Source organism: Sorex araneus, chromosome 1 (genome assembly GCF_027595985.1).
Source record: "Sorex araneus isolate mSorAra2 chromosome 1, mSorAra2.pri, whole genome shotgun sequence".
NCBI lineage: Eukaryota > Metazoa > Chordata > Mammalia > Eulipotyphla > Soricidae > Sorex > Sorex araneus.
Window position 1 is genome coordinate 196,878,950 of NC_073302.1, and position 26,241 is coordinate 196,905,190.

General features: G+C 63.8%; 2 protein-coding genes across 4 annotated transcripts in view; one reads left to right on the top strand and one right to left on the bottom strand.

Annotated features, from left to right (window-relative positions):
- The window catches only part of MCPH1 (microcephalin 1), a 61,499-nt gene that overhangs the window by 12,703 nt on the left and 22,555 nt on the right, over positions 1–26,241 (bottom strand). The window contains exon 12 of one of the 3 annotated variants that reach the window (XM_055139347.1): positions 6,075–7,438. The exons of 1 other annotated variant lie outside the window; for it this stretch is intronic. In XM_055139347.1, coding sequence (XP_054995322.1) covers positions 7,262–7,438 — 177 coding nt within the window. In that variant the 3' untranslated portion in view covers positions 6,075–7,261. Of the gene's footprint in view, positions 1–6,074; positions 7,439–8,563; positions 8,966–26,241 lie in introns of those variants that run through there. One more of the 3 variants, XM_055139350.1, reaches the window with a different exon arrangement.
- Positions 3,716–25,938, top strand: ANGPT2 (angiopoietin 2). Its single transcript, XM_004620489.2, has 9 exons — positions 3,716–4,135; positions 18,861–19,016; positions 20,608–20,729; positions 21,258–21,490; positions 21,670–21,797; positions 21,881–21,982; positions 22,176–22,342; positions 24,317–24,447; positions 24,889–25,938. Exons 1-9 carry the CDS (start codon positions 3,845–3,847, stop codon positions 25,047–25,049), a joined length of 1,491 nt encoding a protein of 496 aa, XP_004620546.1. The 5' UTR covers positions 3,716–3,844; the 3' UTR covers positions 25,050–25,938.

The window sequence follows — 26,241 nt, forward strand, 5'->3', positions numbered from 1 at the left end:
GTGTGGGGCGCAAACCTCGCTTTTAATGCCAAATTATTTATCAGCATCCGAAGATCATTCTTCAAAAATTATATATAATTCTTCAGAAACTCCTTTTTTTTTAGGCATGTTACTCCAACATCGAGCCCGATTTCCCACAGGAAGAATTTTTTCATACCAGCTTCGAGGGACGGAAACCCCCCAAGGGGGCAGGCGGCTTCTCTCCCCTCTGACCGGGTCATTTTATTCCTGCTCGCCCCCGCCCCGAGCGCCGATCCATCTCTGTGCAAATAGCACACGTGACACTCACGGCTGCTCTCACGGGGGTGCCCAAAAGGCACCAGAGAGCCTGGACTTAGGGACTCAGATCCCGCAAACACTTCTGGGGGCCGGCGGGAAGCGGGGACACCTGCGCCGAGGGGCTGTCTCGGAGGGGGGCCTTCGGCAGCATGGGGAGGGGGGCCCAGGGCGAGGCGAGGAGCGGGCAGGGCCCGGCACAGGCGGCCCGAGAGCTGCTTCTGCCCGAGCGGACAGGACCAGAGTGGCCGGTGGTGGCACGGTCAGCAAACGCCGCGCCCATTGTTTCGGCCTTTCATCCGCCGCCTTTTAAAAGCTGTGACTTGGATCTTGACCTTTTGGGCATTTTTTCCCCCCCGATGGGGAGATAAAATATTCTATGCAAATATCAGAGGATGAAAATATTTAACAATCAAACAAAACGTGAGATAACTTTGGGCAGCGGGGAAGTTACTGTATATCAAGTAAAACATTTCTGAAAATTCTGGGAATTCATGATGAAATCCTAAAAAGTAAAAACAACACACATCATAATCATCGGGCTCCCCCTGCCCCCCGCCAGTCTTCTGGGGACACGGGACACAGGGTCTTCCCTGCAGGTGCTGGGCCTGTGTGGGGCAGGACAGAGGCAGGAAGCTCTGGAATGTTTTGTGCTTCTTGTTCGAAACGGGCCAGCACCGCGCCCTCCCTGACACGCAGGCAGCTCGGCCGCCCGGGAGGGCCCGCGCGCATCCCCGCGGCTGGTCCAGCCGCAGAGGGCAGCTCGGCTACGGAACAGAAATACTGGGCGGGGTGGGGAAGGGGCTGTGGGTTCCTCTGGGGTGGGCGTGGGGCACTGTCCTCCCAGGCACCTCCTTTAGTCCTTCTCTGGAACCCCACGTCTGGGGGAGCTTTCCCTCCCCCGACACCCCCGTCTCCACGACACTCGGGAAGGGTCCGGAGCAGGCCTGGCAGTGGGGTTTGGTGTAGACGGAGTGGGGGCTGGGCTCTGGCACAGGGGTGGGGGGGAGGGGCAGCCTCCTGCTCTTCAGTGACTGCAGGCTGCCTGCACCCCCAAGGTCTGTAGGAGCCCCCATACCAGGCACTCAGCTGTACACACACCACACACACATACACACACACACAAACACACACCACACACACACGCAAACTAAGCCGTGCACACACAGATGCAGACACACGAGCATAGAGACACATGCGCACACAGGTGTCCACACACATGCACGTGCGCACACGACTGGACAATGCACACTGGTACACTTACATGAAACACATATGCACATGCACCCACATGTACAAAATCATGTGTACTCACACGCACACCACAGATGCATATACAGGCACACACACTTATGCACGCATATATGTACGTGTGCCCACACACTCATATGACATCACACATGTGCATGCACATGTGCAGACACATGTGCAGACACATGCGCACACATGCATGCACACATGTGCACATAGGTGCACTCACACAATCATGCACGCAGGATGAATGTGAGTGTGACAAGCACAGCGCAGTATGACCAAGCAGCCTGCACCCCGACTGCCTGGCCTTGGCTGGGGTGAGCCACCTTCCAGGGCCTCTCACGGGCCCATTCTGGCCCCGACACTTAGGCCCATGACTGCAGGGGACCTCAAGCCAGAAGCGGATCCTCCTTCTGGCCTGTCTGCTGAGGCCGCTCTGTTCTGGGGCACATGGCTAATGGGGCCCCCTGTGTTCCCTGGGAAGGACACGGAGCCTCAGGCTGGCAGGGAAGAGCCTGTGCAGAGGGACGGGGCAGGGGTGAGAGGGATAGGGCAGGGGTTAAGCAGTTGGCCCTGCACAGCCCCCAGCTGCTCTGTGGGGTCCCTGTCCTGCGGGTGCTCCTGTGGCCCCAAGCAGAGCCCCCTGCAGGCTGATGCCGTGTAGACCCTGCACTGCCTTGGGGAAGGTGCTGGCCAGTGTCAGCACGGCTGAGCACTGGGGTGGGGAGCGGGGGGGTGGGGGGTGGGGATGGGGGGGCCAGTTCCCTGGCAGCGGGGTGTGGCTGTCAGGGTCTCTGCCCAGTACAGTGCGTGTGGGGGGCTGCCCTGAAATGAGTCGGGAGATGCCCTCCAGGGCCCAGTCTGGCAGTGGGGGCGGGAATGGCCGCGTCCCCACGGCAACGCTGACAAGGCCACACTGGAAACACAGCCCCTCTCCCTCAGGGTGTGCACAGATGTGCATACCTGCCCTCGTACATGACAGCTGACAGCTGCAGGCACACCAACATGCTGCCACACCCCTGCAAGTGCCCCATGCACACACACTACATGCATGCACGCAGAACATATATGCATATACAACACGCATACACAGCACATCTGCGCTTGCACTACACACATGCACACAGAACACCCACATTACATGCATGCATAGAGCACACACGCATGCATTACACATATGCACACAGCACACAAGCACACAGCACACACATGCACGCACTACGCACAGCACACAGAAGCACACAGCACACACACGCATGCACACACAGCACACACACGCAGGCACACACACTGGAGCTGAATTCCAAGCAGCGCTGTGGGGCTTCTCCCACTCCGGGAGCAGAGGAAGGGATGAGCTGGAGCTGTAAAACCTCGGGACCCACAGCAAGCCCCGGGCGGGGGCAGGGCCAGGAGAGCCCCGAGGGAGAGGGGCAGGCGGAGGGGACCCGCGGGGGGCCCCACACTGTGGCGGACCCTGCACAAGGAGGGGGCTCTCTCGCTTAGGAGTCCCCGCCACAGCCCGGACACGGCTCTAGGAGAGGAGACCTCCCCCGCTCCCCCCTCCCCCCAACGCGCAGCACCCCACCCCTGCCCGGCAAGTTTACCCGGGAAGTATTTTCCCCACAGAAAGGCAGAGTTTACAAGAGCAAAAAGTCTTCCTCTCCGCAATAACCAAAATAAACCCGAGTCCTGACATATTTGTAGTGTTTTTATTCCTAGAGGAAAAAACAGGAACTTTCATTGTGCTGGGGAGCGGCAGCTATTTACCGGCCAGCCGCATCACCCGCCGAACACTGGAGCCCTCCAGACAAAGGGGCCGGCCCGCGCCTCTCTCTCGAGGAACCGTCGGTGGGGGAGCGGGGAGCCGCCGAGACGGACCCGACCCGGGGCCCGGGGAACACCGAGGGGCTTTCCCCCGGGGCTCGGCTCTGTGGCGCGGCTCCGCTGGACGCACACAGGCAGGCGCCCAGATTTCCTGGCCAGTGACCCCCCGCAGGAAGATAACGGACCAGCCCCGAGGGCGGAGCCCCTGGCTGCTTCTGGCCGCACTTATCGACTTATCATATAAGGAGCGAGAGTGATTGATTCGGACCCTACTGGCAGACGGGAGCAGCGGGCCGGCACAGCCTCCCCCGCAGGCAGTGGACGGCAGCCTCCGGACCGTGGAGCCCATCGAGGAGGAGGAGGAGGAGGAGGAGGAGGAGGAGGAGGGCAGAGGGGGAGTCTCATTGATGGACCTGGAGCGGCGGCCGCAGAGCCCGGGGCTTGAGGGCTCGGCTTAGGACGGGGCGTCCGCGTGGAGCCAGGAGGGAGAATGTGGCAGCTCCTGGCCCTGGCGCTGGGCTGTGAGCTGGCGGCGGCCGCAGCCTACAGCAGCCTCCGCCGGGGCGTGGAGAGCAGCGCGGGCCGGCGGCAGCACCAGGTGCAGCACGGCGCCTGCAGCTACACCTTCCTCCTGCCCGAGGTGGACAACTGCCGCTCGGCGTCCAGCGCCTACGTGTCCAACGCCGTGCAGAGGGACGCGCCGCTGGACTACGACGACTCGGCCCAGCGGCTGCAAGTGCTGGAGAACATCATGGAGAACAACACGCAGTGGCTGATGAAGGTAGGGCCGGCCGGCGGGGAGAGCCGGGAAGCCGCAGGCAGGGCAGCGGCCGGCGGAGGGCTGACCGCCCCCTCCCCCGCCCGGGCTCTGCGGCTGAGTCCCAAGTTCCTGAATTTACTGCTAGGAGGACTGGAAACCTCCCTCCCTGCCGGCTTTCTCAGAGCCGCGGGGAGAGGCTGGCGGGGCCGGAGGGTCGGAGGAGGGTCGGCAGCGCTTTTCCGGGGCAGAGCCCAGAGCCCGGGGCTTGCTGCGCCCCCTGGCCGCGCTGCCGCCCGCACCCGGACCGCGGGAGCTGCTCTGACGGGCCCTGTCAGCGCTCCCTCACTTCTCCCGTGGTTTCACACTCGGTCCCACACCCTCCGCATGGAGGCTCTGCGTGCGCCGCCCCCCTCACTCAGCGCTTTCCCCAGATAAAGGTGAGCTGCCACCTGTGAGCCCCGGTCCGGACCCTCCGCCGGCTCAGAGTAGCTCGGGAGGAGTTCGGGCTTCTCAGGAACCCGCTAGCCTGGGAGGAGGCATCGGAGGCAGTGGGGGCTGCAGGGACGGAGGGGGAGAGCCAGCAGGGGAGCAGGAGCTTCCCGCGGGGCAGGTGGGGGATGCAGCGTAGCAGCACTCCCCTCGCGCCCCCAGAACCCCGGTCTCCGGGCACTCATGTCCCAGCCCTGCAGCGATGCCGCACCGTGACCCAGACAGGGGGCGGCAGGTCCGCACGCACGGCACGCAGGTCTCTGCTCCCTCCGGGCACCCGCGCCGAGTCGCCCCATGCACTCTGACAGGTGTGTGTGTGCGTGTGCGTGTGTGCGCGCGCAGGTGTGTGTACACGTGTGCACGCAGGTGCATCTGCGTGAGCGTGTGAGCGCGAACCACACAAGGTCCAGAGGACGTTTTCCCATCTGCCCCGCGGGTAGGTCGCCCTTTCGGACAGACAGTCAGGACACATGAAAGAATGTTTTGCCGAATGCAGAGGTTGCTGAATTGCCTTTGCTTGATGAAGCCGGCGGGAGACTCCATCAGCAGAGCTCCTGTTTCTTCCTTAGATAAACACCCCCCCTTCTCGGGGTCCTTGCAATGCTGTTTCAAGGAAAAGGGCAAGGAATTCTACATGAGGTGACCCAGTTTTTTCCGCTCCAGGTTCAGCGAGTAAATATTTGAACAGTAGCACAATGGAATTTCCAAATTCCTTCTTGAGCTCAGTTAGCTAAACGGCCCCCAGACCGCGACTGTTGATCTTGCCGCCAGCACCTGCACCTGCTCCCCTGCGCACCTAAGCCCCCTGGAGGAGGCAGCCCACCTGGAGGAGGGGGGAGGAGGAGGAGGAGGAGGAGGAGGAGGCGGCAGGCGCTGAGAGGCAGGACTGATGCCCCCCGCTGGGTCTCCCTGGCTGTTTTGTCACCTGGGCTAATAAACAGGGGCTAGAGCTGGGCTGGCCCCAGTCAGGCACGGAGGAGAAAGCACCACTCGCTCCTCTGCCCCTCCCGTTCTGGAGAGCGGCAGGTTTGAAAAGTTCCCTCGATTTCCTTGCCACTCCCCCCAGTCAGCACTAAGAATGCTGGGGAGTTGGGAGGGGGTGTGCTGGCTGGAGGGGGAGAAGGGGAGAGGGAGGGAGAGGGGGAGAGAGAAGGGGAGAGAGGAAGAGAGAGAGGAAAGAGAGAGGGAGAGGAGAGGAGAGGAGAGGAGAGGAGAGGAGAGGAGAGGAGAGGAGAGGAGAGGAGAGGAGAGGAGAGGAGAGGAGAGGAGAGGAGGGGAGAGGAGAGGAGAGGAGAGGAGAGAGAGGAAGAAAGAGGGAGAGAGGGGAGAGAGGAAGAGAGAGAGGAAAGAGAGAGGGAGAGGAGAGGAGAGGAGAGGAGAGGAGAGGAGAGGAGAGGAGGAGAGAGAGGAAGAGAGAGGGAGAGAGGGGAGAGAGGGAGAGAAAGGAGAGGAGTGAAGAGGGAGAGAGGGATAGAGGGGGAGAGAGGGAGAGGAGAGGAGGGAGCGAGTCCGGAGCAAGGGCAGAGAGCGCAGGGGAGGGGAGGAGACCCTGAAACGTTGGGGCAAACAGTTGAGGGAAGCAGCTGGCACACATGCCCGGGCTGGCCAGCATCGCCACCCACGCGGCCCGTGACCCCGCGTAGGCAGGCCGGGGTCCTCTGGCCAGCGGAAGCAGGGGAGGAAGCACGCGGCAGCTCTTTCACACAGGAATGCCGCGGCATAAACAACCGCGGCCCATTGTGCCCGCACTCGGTGTTTTGAGAACTGCAGCGAAGCCTCTGAGGTGGACGTAAACATTTCCTCTGCCCCCGCGGCTGCTTCTCTCCAGGGCAGGCGGGGGCTGGGGCTGGCGGCCCTGTTTCTGCACGTGGGCAGGCGCAGGCCCTCGGGAGGGAGCCGGGGTTCGAGAGTCCGGGTGCGGCTTGAGGGAGGCCTGCTCCGTCCCGGGCACCCCATGACCCCGAGCACCAGGGCGGCCAAGCCCCACATGGCTGTCCGGGGGACGCGGGTGCGAGAGGACGAGAAGCCTGGGGCTGCCGACACATGTGCCCAGTGCCGCGTGTTATATCGTCATGGGCAGTCCTGACCCCGCAGGGCTGCGGCAGGACGAGGTTCCGTGTCCCGTGTCCACATCACGCGTCTCGGTGGCGCTGTTGTGGGACCCCAGAACGCCTCCCCTGGGCTCTTGCTTCTGTCTCTGGCCCTTGGCGCTGATGGGAGGGGAGGGGGCTCACGGGGCCATCCCCAAACGGGGTCTCGGATGTAGCCCAGAGAGGCGGGCCAGTGCTTGGCCTGGCTCCTGCCTCTGCACTCGGGGGCCATCTGGGGTGCTGGGGGCAGAGCCTGGGCCGGCCGCGCTCAAGGCAAGGGCCCTCCCCGCCGCTCTGTATTCGGGGCCCTCAGGAGGCTGGGGAGCCCCAGACCTGTGTGTGGGCCACGTGACATACACACACACACACACAGAGCAGGACTCTGGGTGGACAGACGCTCCAGCGCCCACGAGGACTGCCCCCAGACAGTGCCCTTCAGCAGAGCCCTGGCCAGCGTCCGCCCTGCGCGGCGACTCACTGACTTTCCTTAAGATGGAAATGAGCTGAATGGAAGCGGGAGAGGGAAAGTAAGCGCAGAGCCGGGCACACACGTCTCTCATGCTCCCCCTCACCCCAGGAGTCGACAGGGGGGGTCTGTTCTGCCAGAAGATTCTGGAGTTTTCTCGAACTCTCCTGCCAGAGAGTCACTGGCGTGGCAGTGGTTGCTCGGGCATGCGGCTGTGGTGCGGGCTCCTTCCCGGTCTGCTGACGTCAAGAGCCGACCCCTGTGCGCACGGTTCAGCCACTGAAGCACAAACATTCCCTCAGCAAACACTCACCCACGGGCCAGCGTGTGCCCAGGTGTGTCAGAGGGGGGCGGGAAATGCCCGGTGCCCTTGTGTCCTGATTCCTACACACTCACCCACACAGACACTCATGCTGCCCCCAAGCATACCCACACACATACACTCAGACACACTTGCACACACACACACACACTGTTCAGACACTTGTCATCACACTCACCTGGCAAACTCACACACACACACTCAATCACGCTCAATACTCACACACCACACATACCACTTACGCACTCACATCACACACACACACCACTCACACTCATACACCCAGACATTCACTCACACACACACACCCCATTCACATTCATACACACAAGACTACACTCATATACCCAAACACACCCACACCCACACCACATAGACACACCGCTCACACTCTCACTCTCACGCACACACACACACACACACACACTCATACCCTCACAACACGCCACTCACGCACACACTCATACTTACACACACACACACACACACACACACACACACACACACACTCTCTCTCTCTCTGGCCTTCCCAGACCACACTCTGGTCTGCCTCTGAACGCTGGCGGGAAGCTGACCGGGCAGCAGGGCTGGAATCTGCCCCTGTTGGCTGCCCCCTTCCCGCCCCCCCTCCCCCGTCTTGGCTCTGTCCAGGTCCCGGGGGACCTGCGGGCCCCGGAAGTGCGTGCACCAGCCCTGTGTCTCAGCCCTGCGTGCGGCAGCCCTGAGAGTGTGCGAGAGGCTCAGTCGGCTGCTCCTCTGGACTGCCGGGCACTCGGCAGCGTTTCTCCACCAGGGGCTCGTGGAATCGGGGTGACCTCGAGGCTGGGCTCTGCCAAGGAACGGTGACAATGGCCCCGGCTGAGACGGCAGCACCCCCACTAGGTTGTTAGCCACGATCTTGTCTTTGGGATCTCGAGAAAATGGCCCTGGACAGCCGAGCTCAGAAGCCCGCGGGCCGACTGGTCTCGGTCGGAAGTCGTGGGGCAGAGAGGCACAGGACACGGTTGTTTTGCTGAATAACAAAACAATCAAATTCCAACCACAAGCTAATTATCTATGCTTAACATTTGGCATATGTGTATGAAGTTCCTTTTTATTTTTAACTGCGGAGGAATGGATTCTTAAATTTCCTTAAAAACAAGAAAACAACTTGCCCAACTCTAACTTAATAAAGTGTTAATGACAGGAATTCCTGAGCAGGGCTCGGGGCTCGCCGAGCCGGGGAGCGCCGGGCAGGCGGCCGTGCTGGGGAGTCTGTTTTCCGTGAAGGAAGCGTGGAAAGCCAGATCGTGTCCCCACAAACAACAACACGGTCTGTGACACAGGGCCACGAACGGCCCGCGTTCACACGTGGCTCCTTTCTTGGCGGGTCACTAACACGGGCCTCTTCCGGGACGTCTGTGGCACTGAACTCACTGCCGAGGGGACGGCAGTCGGAGGAAAGAGAATCCCGGGGCACGCACCCCTACCCCGATGTCTCACGGCTGTTAAGGAATAAGAGGCTGGTGCTGGAGCAGCAGTGCCGTGGGGAGGACCTGGCCTCACACTCGGCTGATCTGGGTTCGATCACTGGCACCCCATATGGCGCCCCTCTGCATGGAGCCTGGAGTCATCCCTGAGCACCACTGGTGTGACCCCCCAACCCCTCACCCCGAAGGAGAAGGTGGAGCGACCCTCTGGGCAGAGTTCTCTTCATGGCCTGGCCACCTCCGGCCCTCCTGTGGGGCGGTTCTCAGCCACAGTCCCCGGGGGCTCCCGGCTCTGCCTCCCCCAGAGCGCTGAGAATTCTTGTGAAAAGGGCTGTGGCGAGGACGAGCTTCTCCTGGACCAGGTGTCCACTGGTGGGCACCTGGAGTCGGGGGCACGAAACCCAGGGGGCTGCCGAGATGCTGCTCGCTGAACGGTGGTGCCAGGGAGGGGGTGCAGGTCCCCTGCCTCCTCACCGATGGGCGGCAGAGTCAAACCCAGAGCCGACTCGAGCAAGGGCGGGATAGGCCAGTCTGGGCTGCATTCAGGGAGCGCTGTCCCGTGGCACGGGAAGACAGCACACACGCAGACACATGTGAACATGCATGCAGACATATATACGGATGCATGCACACACATGCACAGATATATATACGCAGACATACAGAGGCACATACACATGCACACAGATACATACAGAAACACATGCACACACTCAGATACACAGACACGCACACACATGCACAGAGACATATATACACACACATGCATGCACACACAGCTATACACACATACACTTGCAGACAAGCGTGCAGACACGCACACGTTCACACACACACGTGCATGCATGTGCATCTGCACAGAGAAGCCTATGGACTTTGTACCACAGGCTGTTACCTCTGGACTCCGTGGCCGGGTGGGCTTCGAGCTGCCCCAGGTGGTTCCCGGGAGGAAGCGAGGCTGATGGAAGCCTGTGTGTGCAGGAGCAGCCCCGGTGCCAGCTCCGGGTAAACCCCGAGAGCACTGCTGGGGAGCACTCACTCAGGATGGGTCAGCATGACCCGGGCATACACGGGGGCAGGAACTTCGCACAGGGCCCAGAGCCCTCAGTGCAGGGGCAGGGGAGAAGGCGGGCAGCAGGAGTGTGCTGGGCACGTGGCTGGCCCTGGGTGGACCCTGAGTGCCAGGAGCTGCCCCAAGAGTCACTGGGTGTGCTGGGGGCTGTGAGCACGGGGTGGTCACCACTCAGCAGGCCGGTGCAGGCCACTCAGCTCCCCCAGCTCCCCGGCTCCTCTCCAGCCTCTAGCAGCGCCTGCCCTGCGGCACTTTCCCTCCTCAGATCTCCCGAATCGTGCTTGGCCTCGATCACCTGCCTATCGGCCAGCACCATACATGTGCACACACATACGCACGCACACATGACAAGTACACTCGTGCACACATACATGCATGCATGCAACACCCACATGCATGCGTGCACACGCATACAAATGCATGCACACGCACACCCACCCACATGCATGCATGTACATGCACTCACATGAATACACACACAGCACGCACACCCACGTGCATGCACACCCATAAATGCATGCACGCACATGCATACCCACATGCATAAGCACATGTGTGTGCACATGCACATACATGGCACACACATGCATGCTCTGCACTGTGGCCCCTCTCCCCCTGCACGTGCTGGGCTGAGCCTGCCTTGGGGGCAGCCGGGTGGCCTGTGAGTAAGGTGAACAGGGGCCTGTCCCAGCCTTGAGCTGACTGCTGTGGTGTCTCTGGCCGACTGTCATGGACAGCAGGGACCGTCCGACCCAGGCAGCCCTTCTTGGTGCCGTAGCCTTTTGCTGAAGAGCACTTGGCCCACACAGGCCCTGGAGGCCGGCAGCGTCTGGCCGCAAGCGCGGTTGGTGCTGACCGGCCTCCTGGAGCCAGCACCCTGCTGACTCGCTCCAGAGCGGGGCCGAGCCCGTGGGGGTGGGGCAGTCAGGCCGCTTTTCCCAGGGGGCTCTGCAGAGACCCAGACCTGGTGCTGACAGCAGGGCCATGTCCACCAAGAACCAGAGCAGCGGGCGTGTGTGTGTGTGTGTGTGTGTGTGTGTGTGTGTGTGTGTGTGTGTGTATGCGCGCACTGTCAGCCCCGTGGGCCTGCAGGTGTTAGGGCTGGGCCGTGGCAGCCACCACAGCGACGTCTGTTCCGAAAACGGACATTCGAGGCTCACATTCGGAGGGCGACAGACACACACAATTGACCACAGGGAACCTGCGCCTGCCACCTGCCCGCCGTGGGCCCGGCACGCACCCCATTCCCGCAGCCCCAAGTCCTGCATGGCCGTCCCCTCCCCTCCCGCGCCTGCAGCCCAGGGCTGTGTGGAGGGTCCGGGCACTCTCAGAGAGAGGCGGAGGCCAGGGCGCAGGCCTGCTGACAGGCCCCACGGCCCGGACAGTGAGACGGCCTGGCACGGACCTGTCTGTCTCTGGTCCCGGGTCCGGGACCCGGATCCTGAGGTGACCCAGCCGCCCCTTCAGTCAGGAGGGAGGAGCCCCAGCGTGCAGATGCGGAGTCGGCGATGAGCGACGCTTCTCCTGACTCCGGCAGTGCAGGGAGGGGGGTCGGAATTTTCCACAGGCGGGGTGGGAGGCGGAGGGTGAGGGGCGACCCTGCAGGACAGGGCTCATCATGGAGACTGACTCAGCCCCGGCCCGCCCACCACAGGCATGTGGAGTCCCACTGAACACGGACTCCGCGGCCGCCCTGGCCCTGCGTGTCACCGGGCTGGTTAGGGGCCAGTCTGGCGGGCGGGCAAACGTGGCAAGCGAAGTACAAATTAGGGGCAGCGGCAGCAGGCCCGGGCGGGCCTGGCTGAAACCAGCACACATTCCATTCCCCCTTCTGGCTCGCAGAGACTCGGGCCCACGGGCCGTGCCACCCCTGGGCGCTGCCTCGGCCCGGCCCGGCCGTGTGGGTGAGGAGCCCCAGCTCAGGACACGCGGTTTCTAAGCCACGTGGTTCTCCTTCTAACCCGCTCTGCGTCCTGGGTGGAGGCCGTAGTTCGAGGCGGGAGGAGGAGACGTCCAGGCCAACACCCTGCCTCAGACCAGACTCAGTGACCGGAGGCCAGAGGCTCAGGACACCCTCCCCAGGCCCATTCCCACGCGGCTTCTACGACAGCTAAACCCCGGCTGGGTGCAGTGGCCGGCGGCCCTCAGGACGACAGGCTGGCCTGCTGCGGGCTGACCGAGGTCGAGGGGTGTCAGCGTCCCTGTGATGGTGGCAGAAATCTCCCGGGAGCTCCGTGGGTTTGCAGGGGCCCCCCTGGGTGCCCTGGGCGCAGGTTGGAACGTGCCACTGTTTCGCTAGTCGCAATCATGGGAAAGAGCCAGGCAGGGCCTGACGTGCCCATTGCGGGTGAGACCTGGGGGGAGAGGCGGCCGAGACCCCCGCCCTCGGCTGACAGTGTAGTCAAGAGGGCCCTCTCGGAGGCGGGGGAGACAGCAGCGAGACTGCCCGCACTGGGCCGACCCTTCCGCCCACTCTCTGCCCATTCTGCGCCCGTCCCGGCAGGCCACAGGGGCACCCACGGTCTTTCTCTGTGGAGCTCAGACCCGGCAGCCCATGACTCAGACGTTTATTTATTTATTATTTATTTTTAGACTAATGGGAACGGCCTGGATTCTTTCCTGGTCTTCCAAGAGCAAATGCCTTTGATGCTTGATCCGGAAAGAATGGCGTTTCGGAACGTGGAACGAGTGATTTACCTGACTGAGCGCTCTCGGGAAGGCTGGGGCCCTCAGACACGTGGTCGGAGGCCACTTGTCCAGAGCTCGGGTTTCATGTCTGGGTTCTGGGGGTGACTCCTGGCTGTGCGGGCCACTCCCAGCAGTGCCGGGGGCGACTGGCAGGCCCCCCCACCCCCCGCCACCGCCCCGTCTGGCCTGACTGCATTTCCTCAGGTGCTGGCTGGGCCGTGATGGGAGTGTTTTCAGGGCTAAGTAAAGCTCCCACTGGGTGCGTGGTCCCGAGTCTCAAACACTCGGCCATCCATTCACTCACTCACCCATTCATTCTCCAAGGCCTTCTCTCTGGCTCCTCGTCCCCGGAAGCCGACCCCACAGGAGACGAGTGGAGGCGAGTCATCTGTCGGGCAGGAGCTCAGGAAGTTTCCTCCTGGCTTCCAGCCAGCAACTTACCCTCGGGTGCCCCCAAGACCGTCCCTCCCCGCCCAGCCGGTCGGGGCAGCCCTGAGCCCTTTGCTGGGGCTCCTGCTGCTGGACACGATGCCGGGACTGTACAGAACAGTGACCATCACGGCTGAAACATCGGCCTGGGGGAGGCTGGGAGGGGGTGACTCACCCGCCCTGGGGAGACTCCGCGCGTGGGGCGCCCGGGCTCCGTCACTAACACCAGAGGGCCTCTCAGTGCCAGGAGCCGCTAAGGACCACCAGGTGTGGCCTTGAACCGAGGGACAGACACATGAATGACCAGGGCCAGACACCTGGACATTAAATGGCTGCAGGGGTGCCCCCTCCCCCCATCAGGTCCACCATACCCCGGGGGGGGGGGCAGCATTTGCAAACCAAAGAGAATTTCCACTGTGAGGGGGAAAAGCAGCAGCTCGTGGGAATGAGCTCAGCAAACAGTGCTCTGGGAGTTCCAGTCTGGTGGCCCTGACTTGGGGCCTCGGCCAGCGGGCAGCATCCAGGCAGGGCTGTGCAGCCGTGCCGGAGTCCTGAGCCTCCTGCACTCGGGCATCTGCTCTGCGAGGACTCACCACGGCCTCTTCTCCAATGGCCTGACAGCTGCAGCTGCGGCTGGATCTCACGGCCACCCTCGCACAGCAGCGGTCAAGGGCACTGCCCCGGGCCCCGGGGCCTGGGCCTTCAAAGGACGAGAGATGTGTGACTGCTTGTGTGTGGTGTGCAGGGACAGACAGTGCCAAGACATGCGGTGTGCATGCATGTGGTGTGCAGGGGCAGATGTGGTGCCAGGACATGCTATGTGCACACATGTGGTGTGTAGGGCAGACAGTGCTGGGATGCCACATACATGCGTGCGGTATGCAGGGCAGATGCAGTGACAGGACACGCTGTGTACACACAGGTGGTGTGCAGAATAGTTGTACTGGAACATGCCGTGTACACACAGGTGGTTTGCAGGGCAGACAGTGCTCAGACATGCTGTGTACATGCAAATGTATACAGGGGCAATACATACCAGCACGTGTGTGTGCTGGGTGCTGGTGTCCAGGGCAGGAAACTGGAAGGTCCAAGTCTGGAGCTGGCTGGTCTGGCCCCTCCAAAGGCCATGTGTCCTCACAACAGGGAACGGGGCAGAAGTGGGGCCCAGCAGGGTTGGCTTCCGGTGGGGTATGGACGAGCTACAGGTGGTGTGATGTGGTGTAGATGGCCAGGCACTGTGTCCAAGGCCCCTGGCCTGTCTCTCGTACCCCGGGGCCCCCAGTCCTAATGCGGAGATGAGAAATCAAGCAAGTGGTACTTAAAGCCAGTGGGATTTGCTTGTTGACAGTGCCACGTGGGACGCACCAAAGCCCGTGTCGTGGCACAGGCAGCCGTGAGCCTCCGGGGCGGCCAGTCAGGGCGTAGGTACTTGGCCCTGGGCACCTGAGGGTTGCTCTGTATGTGCGGTCATCTGCGCATGTCCACCTGTTCATGTATGATGCTGCGTGTCCCTGTGTGTCTGTGTAAGGGGTCACAGTCATGCTACTTCACCCCCCGTTGGAGATGCTGGCGAGGAAACACAGAATTTCCTCTTGGGGGTCACAGTCCCCCAGTGGGTAAGAACAGATCACAGAGACGGGTCCCCGGGAGGGCTCGGGCGAGGCCCTCAGACGGGTCCCCGGGAGGGCACGGGCGAGGCCCTCAGACAGGTCCATGGGAGGGCGCGGGCGAGGCCCTCAGACGGGTCCCCGGGAGGGCTCGGGCGAGGCCCTCAGACGGGTCCCCGGGAGGGCACGGGCGAGGCCCTCAGACGGGTCCATGGGAGGGCGCGGGCGAGGCCCTCAGACGGGTCCATGGGAGGGCGCGGGCGAGGCCCTCAGACGGGTCCCCGGGAGGGCGCGGGCGAGGCCCTCAGAGGGGTCCCCGGGAGGGCGCGGGCGAGGCCCTCAGACGGGTCCCCGGGAGGGCGCGGGCGAGGCCCTCAGACGGGTCCATGGGAGGGCGCGGGCGAGGCCCTCAGACGGGTCCCCGGGAGGGCGCGGGCGAGGCCCTCAGAGGGGTCCCCGGGAGGGCGCGGGCGAGGCCCTCAGACGGGTCCCCGGGAGGGCGCGGGCGAGGCCCTCAGACGGGTCCCCGGGAGGGCGCGGGCGAGGCCCTCAGACGGGTCCCCGGGAGAGCGCGGGCGAGGCCCTCAGACGGGTCCCCGGGAGGGCGCGGGCGAGGCCCTCAGACGGGTCCCCGGGAGGGCGCGGGCGAGGCCCTCAGACGGGTCCCCGGGAGGGCGCGGGCGAGGCCCTCAGAGGGGTCCCCGGGAGGGCACGGGCGAGGCCCTCAGACGGGTCCATGGGAGGGCGCGGGCGAGGCCCTCAGACGGGTCCATGGGAGGGCTCGGGCGAGGCCCTCAGACGGGTCCCCGGGAGGGCACGGGCGAGGCCCTCAGACGGGTCCATGGGAGGGCGCGGGCGAGGCCCTCAGACGGGTCCATGGGAGGGCGCGGGCGAGGCCCTCAGACGGGTCCCCGGGAGGGCGCGGGCGAGGCCCTCAGAGGGGTCCCCGGGAGGGCGCGGGCGAGGCCCTCAGACGGGTCCCCGGGAGGGCGCGGGCGAGGCCCTCAGACGGGTCCATGGGAGGGCGCGGGCGAGGCCCTCAGACGGGTCCCCGGGAGGGCGCGGGCGAGGCCCTCAGAGGGGTCCCCGGGAGGGCGCGGGCGAGGCCCTCAGACGGGTCCCCGGGAGGGCGCGGGCGAGGCCCTCAGACGGGTCCCCGGGAGAGCGCGGGCGAGGCCCTCAGACGGGTCCCCGGGAGGGCGCGGGCGAGGCCCTCAGACGGGTCCCCGGGAGGGCGCGGGCGAGGCCCTCAGAGGGGTCCCCGGGAGGGCGCGGGCGAGGCCCTCAGACGGGTCCCCGGGAGGGCGCGGGCGAGGCCCTCAGACGGGTCCCCGGGAGGGCGCGGGCGAGGCCCTCAGACGGGTCCCCGGGAGAGCGCGGGCGAGGCCCTCAGACGGGTCCCCGGGAGGGCGCGGGCGAGGCCCTCAGACGGGTCCATGGGAGGGCGCGGGCGAGGCCCTCAGACGGGTCCCCGGGAGGGCGCGGGCGAGGCCCTCAGACGGGTCCCCGGGAGGGCGTGGGCGAGGCCCTCAGACGGGTCCATGGGAGGGCACGGGCGAGGCTCTCAGACGGGTCCCCGGGAGGGCGCGGGCGAGGCCCTCAGACGGGTCCATGGGAGGGCACGGGCGAGGCTCTCAGACGGGTCCCCGGGAGGGCGCGGGAGAGGCCCTCAGACGGGTCCATGGGAGGGCACGGGCGAGGCTCTCAGACGGGTCCCCGGGAGGGCGCGGGAGAGGCCCTCAGACGGGTCCCCGGGAGGGCACGGGCGAGGCCCACATCAGTCTTCAAGGCCGTGGCAGCTTCTGTGTGCCGGGGGGACACCAGGCACTGCGCCCCTCCAGGGAGCACACAGAAGACAGTGAGGGGAGGAAGAGGCTGCTGCTGTCTACACACGGGGGACTCTGGGGCTCGGAGGGGTCCCTGTCTGGGAGCCGCCACCTTGGGGAGACCTCGGTACTCCAGGGTTCCGCTGCAGACACAGGCCGAGGAGCACGGCCAGGCCCTGTGTGTGTGCCAGGAGCAACACCGGCCGTGGGTGCTCGCGCTCTGCCCCGTAGCACCCCAGCACAGGCAGCCCCACTGGCAGTCAGGCAGGCGTGTGGCCCCCGGTCTCTGCAGACCAGGAAGGGGGCGTGAGGGGGCACAGGGAGGTGAGTACGGGACCCACCCCCTTCCCCGCGGCGGTGGGACCTGACACAAGGCTCACAGAGGTGAGAAGCTGGGGGAGGCAGGAGGGCTGGTTCGGGCCCCTCTCCCGGGGATGCCAATGCACATACCTGCACTCACACTGTGTGTACACGCCACACACTGCATCTGCACACACGTGCACATGCACACACACAGACACGCATCTATAACATGCTTCCCTCAGACATGTCACACATGCATTCCTCCTCCCCTATCCACTGCATCTGCACACACATGCACGCACACACACACATTTGTAACATGTGTTTCTCAGAGGTATGTGTCACACATGGGTACAAGTCCTCCGGCCCCATCCACCGTGTCTGTGCGCGCGCGTGCCCACACATGCGCGGACACCCATCTGTAACATGTGTCTCTCACAGCTAGGTATCACACACAGGTCTATGTCCTCCTGCCCCATCTACTGCGCCTGGACACACACACACACACACACACGACACCCATCTGTAACAGGTGACTCTCACAGCTAGGTATCACACACAGGTCTATGTCCTCCTGCCCCATCTACTGCGCCTGGACACACACACACACACACACACACACACACACACACACACGGACATGCACCTGAACCTCTCCCCTCATAGACCCGTGCCCTGCATGTCCATGCCCTGCCCGGCTGGAAAGTCGGGCCCAGGGGTGTTTGCGTCCTCTCGTGTCCAGACGCTGGAGAGAAGGGGACGGGCCCGAGAAAAGCTGAAGGTCCGGCTCTCTCTGTGTCCTTCAAAGCTCCATGTCTGATTTTAACCTCGAATGGACGATGAGCAGTTCCGTGGTGAGCAGTCTGACCGCTGCCCGAGGCCCAGCGAGGGGCCCCTTCAGGAGTGGGGCGAGCGAGGCCCCCTCACACCCCGCTGTAAATCATCACTGCGGAGCATGGACTCAGCCCAACTCCAGCCGCGTGTTTCTTCACAGCCCCAACTTCCCAGAAGAAAATATTAGCTCTGCGGGTGTCAGGGGGGAAGCGGGGAGACTCGTGCTGCCTGACCTTTCACCTCAAAATTCCATTTCTCCCACGGTGATGAGGGCGAGAGTGTGTGTGTGTGTGTGTGTGTGTGTGTGTGTGTGTGTGTGAAGTTACAGACTACTTCCTACAAATTCTGATCTCGTTTATACTACAGATGTAAACAATCAGTTAACGTTTAAACATTTAAAAACATGGGGGAGGATGGAAACATCAGGGCAGGCTACAGTGCTGGGAGCGGGGCCCATAGGGAGCTGGGCCCATAGGGATGACGTCACAGGGGAGTTGGGCCCTTGGGGATGATGTCACTGGAGCTGGGTCCCCTGGGGATGATGTCACTCGGCTGGACCCAAGTGCTGCTATTTGATGTGATAGGATGATAGTTAGCGTCTCGGTGACCCAAGGAAGCTACAGGCAGCCCCGGGAGTCGGACCCCCAGTTCCGCCCAGCTCAGCACCTGGAGAAGCAGGGAGTGAGGGCTCAGCGTGGACAGGGGCCAGGGGAGTCGGGGGAGAAGGTGGGGCACAGGCGTGCCTGCTTGGAAGCTGACCTGGACAGCTCTCCGGGCTCACTATGAGCAGAGAAGGGTCTGCTGGCGAGGAAGAGCGAGCACTGGGCATCCGTGGCTTATAGACATCCGAGGGACGACAAGGTGAACATGGGGAGGGTTTCTGTGGGTGCCCGTGAGTGGAGTTGACAGGCAAGGGTGCAGGAGGAGGAGGGAGAGGGAAGGGGAGGCGCGAAGGGGGTAAGGCAGAGGCAACCGTAGCCGCTGCACTGTGAGGGGTGAGTCACCTAAGACAGCACCATCCCGGGGCTTAGGACAGGCAGAGGTCTGGCACTGGCCCTACTGGCCACTGCCTCGGGCCCCCCAAGGTTCCCTGAGTCCACCAGGGGTGACCGTGAGTGCCGAGCTGGGTGTGAGCCCCACCTCCCCCACAGCTGGAGAGCTACATCCAGGCCAGCGTGAAGAAGGAGATGGTGGAGATGCAGCAGCACGCCGTGCACAACCAGACGGCCGCCATGCTGGAGATCGGCACCCACCTGCTCAACCAGACGGCCGCGCAGACGCGCAAGCTCACGGACGTCGAGGCGCAGGTGAGCGGCCCCGCGCCCGTGTGCCCACAGGAGGAGGCAGCGCCCGTGCAGGCTCGCAAGCCCTGGGGATGCTCTCGACCACGCTCTGAGAGAGAGAGACTGCAGGGGTCAGGATGGCCAACGGCGACCGGCCTGAGCCACGGAGCCACCCTGCTCCCGCCCGGCCCCTTCTGAGCACGGGGGCCAGAGACTCCGGGGTGGACAGACGCCCTGGCACTGGGAGGGCACTGAGGGCACAGCCCCATCGCGGGGCCTGCTATGAGCCGGCAAGGATGGGACGGGGGCACTTCGCGCAGTGGGGAACGTGGCTGACAGCTGCGAAAGGTACTTCCAAGCCTGGCCTGCAGCCCTGTGGCCGGCGGGTGGTGTAGACGCGACTCTGAGTACGGCTGTCCCCGACCGTGGCCCCGGGATGACCGTGGGTGATTTCCAGAGCAGCTGGAAGACCCTGGGGCTGGGCGCCAGAGAGAAGGGAGGGCAGTGAGCCACGAGGTGCGCGGGCGGGGGGAGGGCGGCACAGGGCACAACAGCAGGGCCTGGCATGGCAGTGCCCCACCTGTCCTGGCCAGGATGACCGGAGGGAAGTGCAGTTTCCCCCGCAGATCCCCTGCTGGAGCACCAGGGCCGTGACAGGGGAAAAGATGAAAGCCGAAACACGCCCACCATTACCCACCGCGCCTGCGGCCTCACAGGGTGCCCGGAGAGCCGGGGCATCGGAGAAGGGTCAGGAGGCAGTGCGGGGACAGGGGCAGGGGCCCCCAGCCCGGGCCCGAGTCACACCCCATCGCAGCCCCTTCCCATGGTGTGCGCTGGCTGGGGCGGGCTGACCACCCGGCCCAGGAGGGCCTGCGGGCCCACTGCCCGCACAGGGACAGCCAGCCTCAGGACGGGGCCCGGGCCCCTTCCCGGGAACAATCCCTGTGCCCCTGACATCACCTCCGGAGCGGACAGAGGATGTGAGTAACGGCTCTTCCTGCAAGGGGCCGGGGTGACCTCACACAAAGGGACAATGACCCCACAGCGCATGCCACGGGCCCCTGCCGAGCCCCCGGCCAGGCCCCCGCCGAGCCCCCGCCTAGCCGGCCCAAGCGGACTGTGTTTCTATGGTTTCCGCTCTGTCAGTGGTGAAGCTTCTCCAAATAGGAAAAAGGAAGACGAACAAGAAAAACAGGGGCCAGGTGAGGACTGGGTGGGGCTCGGGGGCATCGGCCCGGGAGCTGATGGAAGAGCCTTTGCTCGCCCGGCAGCAAGAGCCCCTGTCCAACACCATCCTCGATCCGTCCGATCAACAACCGACGTCTGACAGGATTATTCTAGACACCCCACCCCACTGTGGCATGGAAACATCCTTTCCTTGGCTGGCCAGAGCCACCCCGGGCTCCTTGGACCCATTCCCCAACAGGCACAGACGGATGCCCCACACTCAGACAGGCCCCTGGGGGCCGCAGCTTCTCTGGGGACGGCCAAGGGTCCGTGCTCGGCAAAGGGAACGTGTTTCCGCCATGTTTGCCGGATCTCCAAGGGCACAACTAGGAGGCGTCCCGACCAATGCAAAACATGACGAACAGAATTTCTGCTTTGTTGGCTTTAGGTATTAAACCAGACCACAAGACTTGAGCTCCAACTTCTAGAACATTCCCTGTCTACAAACAAACTGGAAAAACAGATTTTGGATCAGACCAGTGAAATCAACAAACTGCAGGATAAGAACAGGTAACAGGGTACTTCAGAGAAGGGGACGGGGACCCTGGAACAGCACACAGCTGCCCTCAGCATCTCCCCCCACTGTGTACATATGCAGCACACTTCACGCACACACCTGTGTATACGTGTGGCACTCTGCATGCACACACCCGTGTACACATGCAGCACCCTGCACGAACACACCTACGTACACATGCAGCACACTGTGCATACACCCATGTACACACAGCACTCTGTAAGCACACACCTGTGTACGCATGCAGCACACTGCACAACACCCATGTACATACAGCACTGCACGAACATGCTTGTGTACAAACGCAACACTGCACACAATGCCTGTGTATACATGCAGCACTCGGCATGCACACACCTGTACACACACAGCACTCTGCGTGCACACACAACACCTGTGTACACGCACACACATACAGGTCTCTGGTGCTGCCTCAGCCCCAAGCGGCTCCCCGGCACCCCGCGTCCCTGGGCTGTGGAGCTGGGGTCCTCCTGAGACCTGACCGCCTGTCCCCGCCACAGCGTCCTGGAGCGGAAGGTGCTGGACATGGAGGGCCAGCACGTGCTGCAGCTGCGCTCCCTGCGGGAGGAGAAGGACCAGCTGCAGGCGCTGCTGTCCAAGCAGAGCTCCGTCATCGAGGCGCTCGAGAGGCAGCTGGCCAGCGCCACGGTCAACAGCTCCGCGCTGCAGAAGCAGCAGCACCACCTCATGGACACGGTGCACGGGCTGCTGGCCATGCTGTCCACCGCGGCCCGTGAGTCCTGGCCACAGCGCTGAAGGCTCAGGAGAGCCTGGGGGGAGGGAGGAGGGATAGGCGTAGGGAGGAGGACCAGGGTGGGAGGAAGGATGGGGTAGAGGAGGGCTAGGTGGGGAGGAGTGGGGGGGGGGGAGGAGGGCGAAGGCTGTGCCCTCACGTGCTCCCTTGGCTGGCAGCTAAGAACACCCTCGCGGCTAAGGAGCCCCCCGCCACGTTCAGCGACTGTGCCCAGGTGCTGAAGTCGGGGCTCACGGCCAGCGGCGTCTACACACTCACCTTCCCCAACTCCTCCCGGGAGCTCAAGGTGCCGGCGGGTGGGGCGGGCCGGGCGCCACCAAGGGCAGTCTGGGAGGAGCCCTGGTGGCTGAACGCCAGCTGCCCCCACAGGCCTACTGCGACATGGACACGGGCGGAGGGGGCTGGACCGTCATCCAGAGGCGCCAAGACGGCAGCGTGGACTTCCAGAGGACGTGGGCGGAGTACAAAGAGGTGGGTGGCCTGTGCACGGGCCCACGAGGAGGGACCCCGGAGCACAGAGCCAGGAGTCAGCCCCGAGAACCAGCCCCCCCCGCCGACAGGGCCTCAGAACAGGGGAGGGCAGGGCCCCCTCCACACAGACGACCCGGCGGGGCGGCGTGTCTGAGCGGTCTCGGCCCTGCGCCCTTCCCCCCTCGCCCTGCAGGGCTTCGGCGACCCGGCGGGTGAGCACTGGCTGGGGAACGAGTTTGTGGCCCAGGTGACCTCTCAGCGGCGGTTCCTGCTCCGGATCCAGCTGCAGGACTGGGAGGGGAACGAGGCCTACTCACTCTACGAGCACTTTTACCTGGCCCGGGAGGAGCTCAACTACCGGTAAGGCTGCGCGCACCCGGGCAGCAGCTGCAGCTCACAATCTGCCTCCTGGCTGTGAGGGTGGGAGACGCCCCCGGGTGCGCTGGGCAGGCCGGAGGAGGGTCATGGTGCCAAGTGCTGGGCACCCGTGTGAGCACAGGCGTCAGTTCTCCCGAGAGCCAGCCCCCAGCGTCTCAGGGCCTGGGGTCAGGGCTGGACTCGATTCCCAGGCACCTCCCGGGTGGCCTTCCCAGGGCGAAGGGCCCAAGAGTCGGGACAGAGGTGCCCACCAGGCCCCGACGCGAGCACCCTCATCCTGCCCATGCAGGGCCTGACCCCTCGCCCCATCCACCCCAGGCCCTGGACCCAGCACGGCCACTGTGGGCCAGTGCGGTAAGCGGGCAGAGCAGAGAAGCGCCGGGCCCCGCTGCGGCAGAGACGAGCAGAACGGCTTCTAGACACGGGCCGTCTGCCACCGTTTTCCCTCCAACCTAAATATTTTTCCACCTGGCAACAGTCCGGACTCCACAGCAGAGGAATTAGACGAAGGAGGAAAGAAACACAAAAATTAAGAATTAAGAGTATTTGTACAGGGAGACTTTACAAATGGCCCATATGTACACTGACATATGAAAACAGTCTAAACCGAGATGGCTCCTAACAGAGATGTCCCCGGGTAAGAGCAGCCCTTGGAGGGGCCGCTTAGAGACACGCTGCTTCCAGCTCACTCTGACTGACTTGGCAGCCGGGGATCGCTTCTTTATCCAAAGCTATGACCCCAATAAAACAGGGTGTCACTGCGATAAGGACTGTGCTGTGATAAAGCACAGGCAAGCCCAGGGCTTTGGGGCGCTGATCTCCCAGTAACGCAGAGGGGTCTTTCCTAAGGGAACGGCCCCTCGAGGCTAGAAAACAGAAAAACCCACATCCCAAGAGCTGGATCAGGGGCTGGAGTGATAGCACAGCGGGTAGGGCGTTTGTCTTGCACTCGACCGACCCAGGTTCGATTCCCAGCATTCCATATGGTCCCCTGAGCACCGCCAGGAGTAATTCCTGAGTGCAGAGCCAGGAGTAACCCCTGTGCATCGCCGGGTGTGACCCAAAAAGAAAAAAAAAATAAAGAGCTGGATCAGGAGGTTTTTCTGGGCAGTGGTGGCCACACCCAGCAGTGCTCGGGCAGACTCCTGGCTCTGTGCTCAGGGATCGGTCCTAGTGTGGCTCAGGGGGACAGGATGGGGTGCTGGGATCCAGCCTCTGGGACAGCTGTGAGCCTGGCCAACGCCCCGCCCACGTGTGGCCTCTGGCCAGATTCTTTTCATTGAAAGGAGAAACGCTTTGTACCTCACGCTCTTACTGGGCCTTCCTCAACCTCCCTGCTGCCTCTGGTGGGACTGAGGTGGGTCTGGGCTCGGCAGAGGCCACTGGTGTCCCACCGAGAAGGACAGTCTCGGTGGCTTCAGGCTTCAAGTCTGAGGCTTCGGGCCCCTGTAGGACAGTGAGTGTCTTTGGGCCATCCCAGGCAGTGGCTGTTGTCACTAAGCAGCCTCAGTCCCCACGGGCCACAGGGCTGAGGGCCCAGCGACCAGGTGGCCGGCAGACAGCCCTCGCCCATCTCCCTGGGGAGACCCAATGGGCAGCAGCTCTGCGGGGTCTCGCCCGGGGGTGGCAGGTGCCCCCAGGTGGGTGGCAGTGGCCTCATGCTGCAGTGCTTCTGCTCTGGATTCCGGACTCCCCCCTCCACCACAGTCTCAGTGCTCCAGCCCTAGCCTCCTCCCTGCCGTCTGTCTGCAAGTGGCAGGAAAACAAGTTCAGGCCCTGCAGGCTGTGCTGCCGCACTGGGGGGTCCCGGAAACACCCCCCTTGGGTGCCAACTGGTTCCTGTTCACAGCTGTCCCGAGTGGGCAGGGCACGTGTGCCTGGGGGGCGCTCTGGGCTGGAGTTCCTGTCCGGTCAGCCGCTCCTTTTCGACTGTTTTTCCCTCTCGCTCGCGCCCAGGATCCACCTGCAGGGCCTCTCGGGCACGGCCGGCAAACTCAGCAGCATCAGCCAGCCGGGGAACGACTTCAGCACCAAGGATGCCGACAACGACAAGTGCATCTGCAGGTGCTCCCAGATGCTCACTGGAGGTGGGTCTGAGGGCGCCGAGCGCAGAGGCCCACTCGGAGGGTGTCTGGAGAGGGGGTCCCCGGGCACAGACAGACAACGGCAGGGCCCTGGGTGAGTCCTGGGTGCAGTGAGGCAGAGACACGCCCGCAAGCACAGAGGCCCCGGGTGGGGGCCACCAGCATGAGGGCGTCCAGCCCGGGCAGCAGAGCAGTCTGTGGCCCTGAGAGCCTCGTGTCCGGCTGTGCCCGGGGACCTGACCTGCTGTTGGGGGAAGGCATGGGGCGGGGCCTACTGTGTGGGCACGGGCAGCAGGAGTGGCCCCACCCCCAGGGAAACCATGTGTCACAGGCTCACGCCCAGGGGGCACACGGGACACATGGGCAGCCGGGCAGCGTCCCCTAGAGGTGGCCCTGGGCGCCTCCTGCAGGGCCCAGCCCTGATGTCCACGCTCGGCTCCACAGGCTGGTGGTTCGATGCCTGCGGCCCCTCCAACCTCAACGGCCTGTACTACCCGCAGAGGCAGAGCACCAGCAAGTTCAACGGCATCAAGTGGTACTACTGGAAAGGCTCAGGCTACTCGCTCAGGGGCACCACCATGATGATCCGGCCCGCCGACTCCTGAGGGCACACGGCAGCCTCGCCTCGACGCCTGGCCACCACCACACAACACACACATACACGCACACATGCACACACACGCAAGCATGCACATGCACACACGCATACATACACACATGCACATGCAGACGCATGCATGCACACACATACATACGCATGCACACGCACACACGCATGCACACACACACGCACACACACATGCACGCAGGCATGGTGGGGCTTAGGGGAGGCCTCTGGGCCGTCTGGGTGGGCTGTGAAGGGGACAGACCATGGCGGTGTCCTTCGGGGAGTAACTGGAAGGTGGCCGAGCCCTCGGCCAGGCTCTGTGCAATCTCTGCCTGTGGCCGAGCCGCGGAGGCCAGTCACAGCACAGCAAGGACGCGAAGCCCTCTGGGGCGCTTCACCTCTGACCTTGGTGACAATACAGCCGACTGCGGCCACCCCTCTTGGGCACATGTGGGTCCTGCTGCCAAGTCAGCTCAGACCAGTCCTGGACAGACTCGATGGAACCTTCCAGTCTGGGCTCTGGGGCTTCCCCGCCCTCTGGTAGTGATTAAATATAACTTATTAGGCGAGCTGACACCTCTCTCGCCACGCCGGGCGCCTCTCCCGCACCGTCCACCCGAGGTGGGGCTGGGGAGCTGCAGGCCAGAGCCCCCGGACACCTCTCTCCTGAAGGTGGCCGGGAAAATCACGAGGCCAGAGTCCATCCTGCTGCAGGGGCCAGGTGAACTCCGGGTGGGCACGGGGGGACAGGTGGACGGCTGGGCAGACCCAGGGGGACGGGTGGACGCTGGGCGGACGCAGGGGCCTGTACTCCCCTCGGCACAGACTGGCAAAGCAGCTGACTGGGACCCAAAGCACAGGAAGCTCCCACACATCCCCCAGCGCGTCCCTACCACGCCACACCCGGCCGCCGCCTGCCTGGCCCTGAGTACACCTGCTGTCAGGCGGGAGCACGAAGGCTGAGGCCACGGGGCTGAGTCAGAGGTCACAGCCTCACCCCCTCAGCCCCATCCTCCTCGCTCACGTGAACGAGGGTCTGCATGCACGGCGCTGTACGGGCAACCAGGAACACACAGGGATCTCAGGCACTCAGCACTGTACGGCAATTCGGCAGTGGGCACGGTAGGGCTGCGGGCGCTGTACGGGCGTGGGCGCTGTTGGGCCCCCCCGCCTCCACAGTCCTCTGACTC

Excerpts from the sequence above, each read along its gene's own strand:
- ANGPT2 (XM_004620489.2), top strand. The coding sequence starts at position 3,845 with ATGTGGCAGCTCCTGGCCCTGGCGCTGGGCTGTGAGCTGGCGGCGGCC. Across the intron at positions 21,798-21,880 it reads ACTCCTCCCGGGAGCTCAAG|GCCTACTGCGACATGGACAC; the intron begins GTGCCGGCGGGT and ends CTGCCCCCACAG. Across the intron at positions 21,983-22,175 it reads CGTGGGCGGAGTACAAAGAG|GGCTTCGGCGACCCGGCGGG; the intron begins GTGGGTGGCCTG and ends CTCGCCCTGCAG.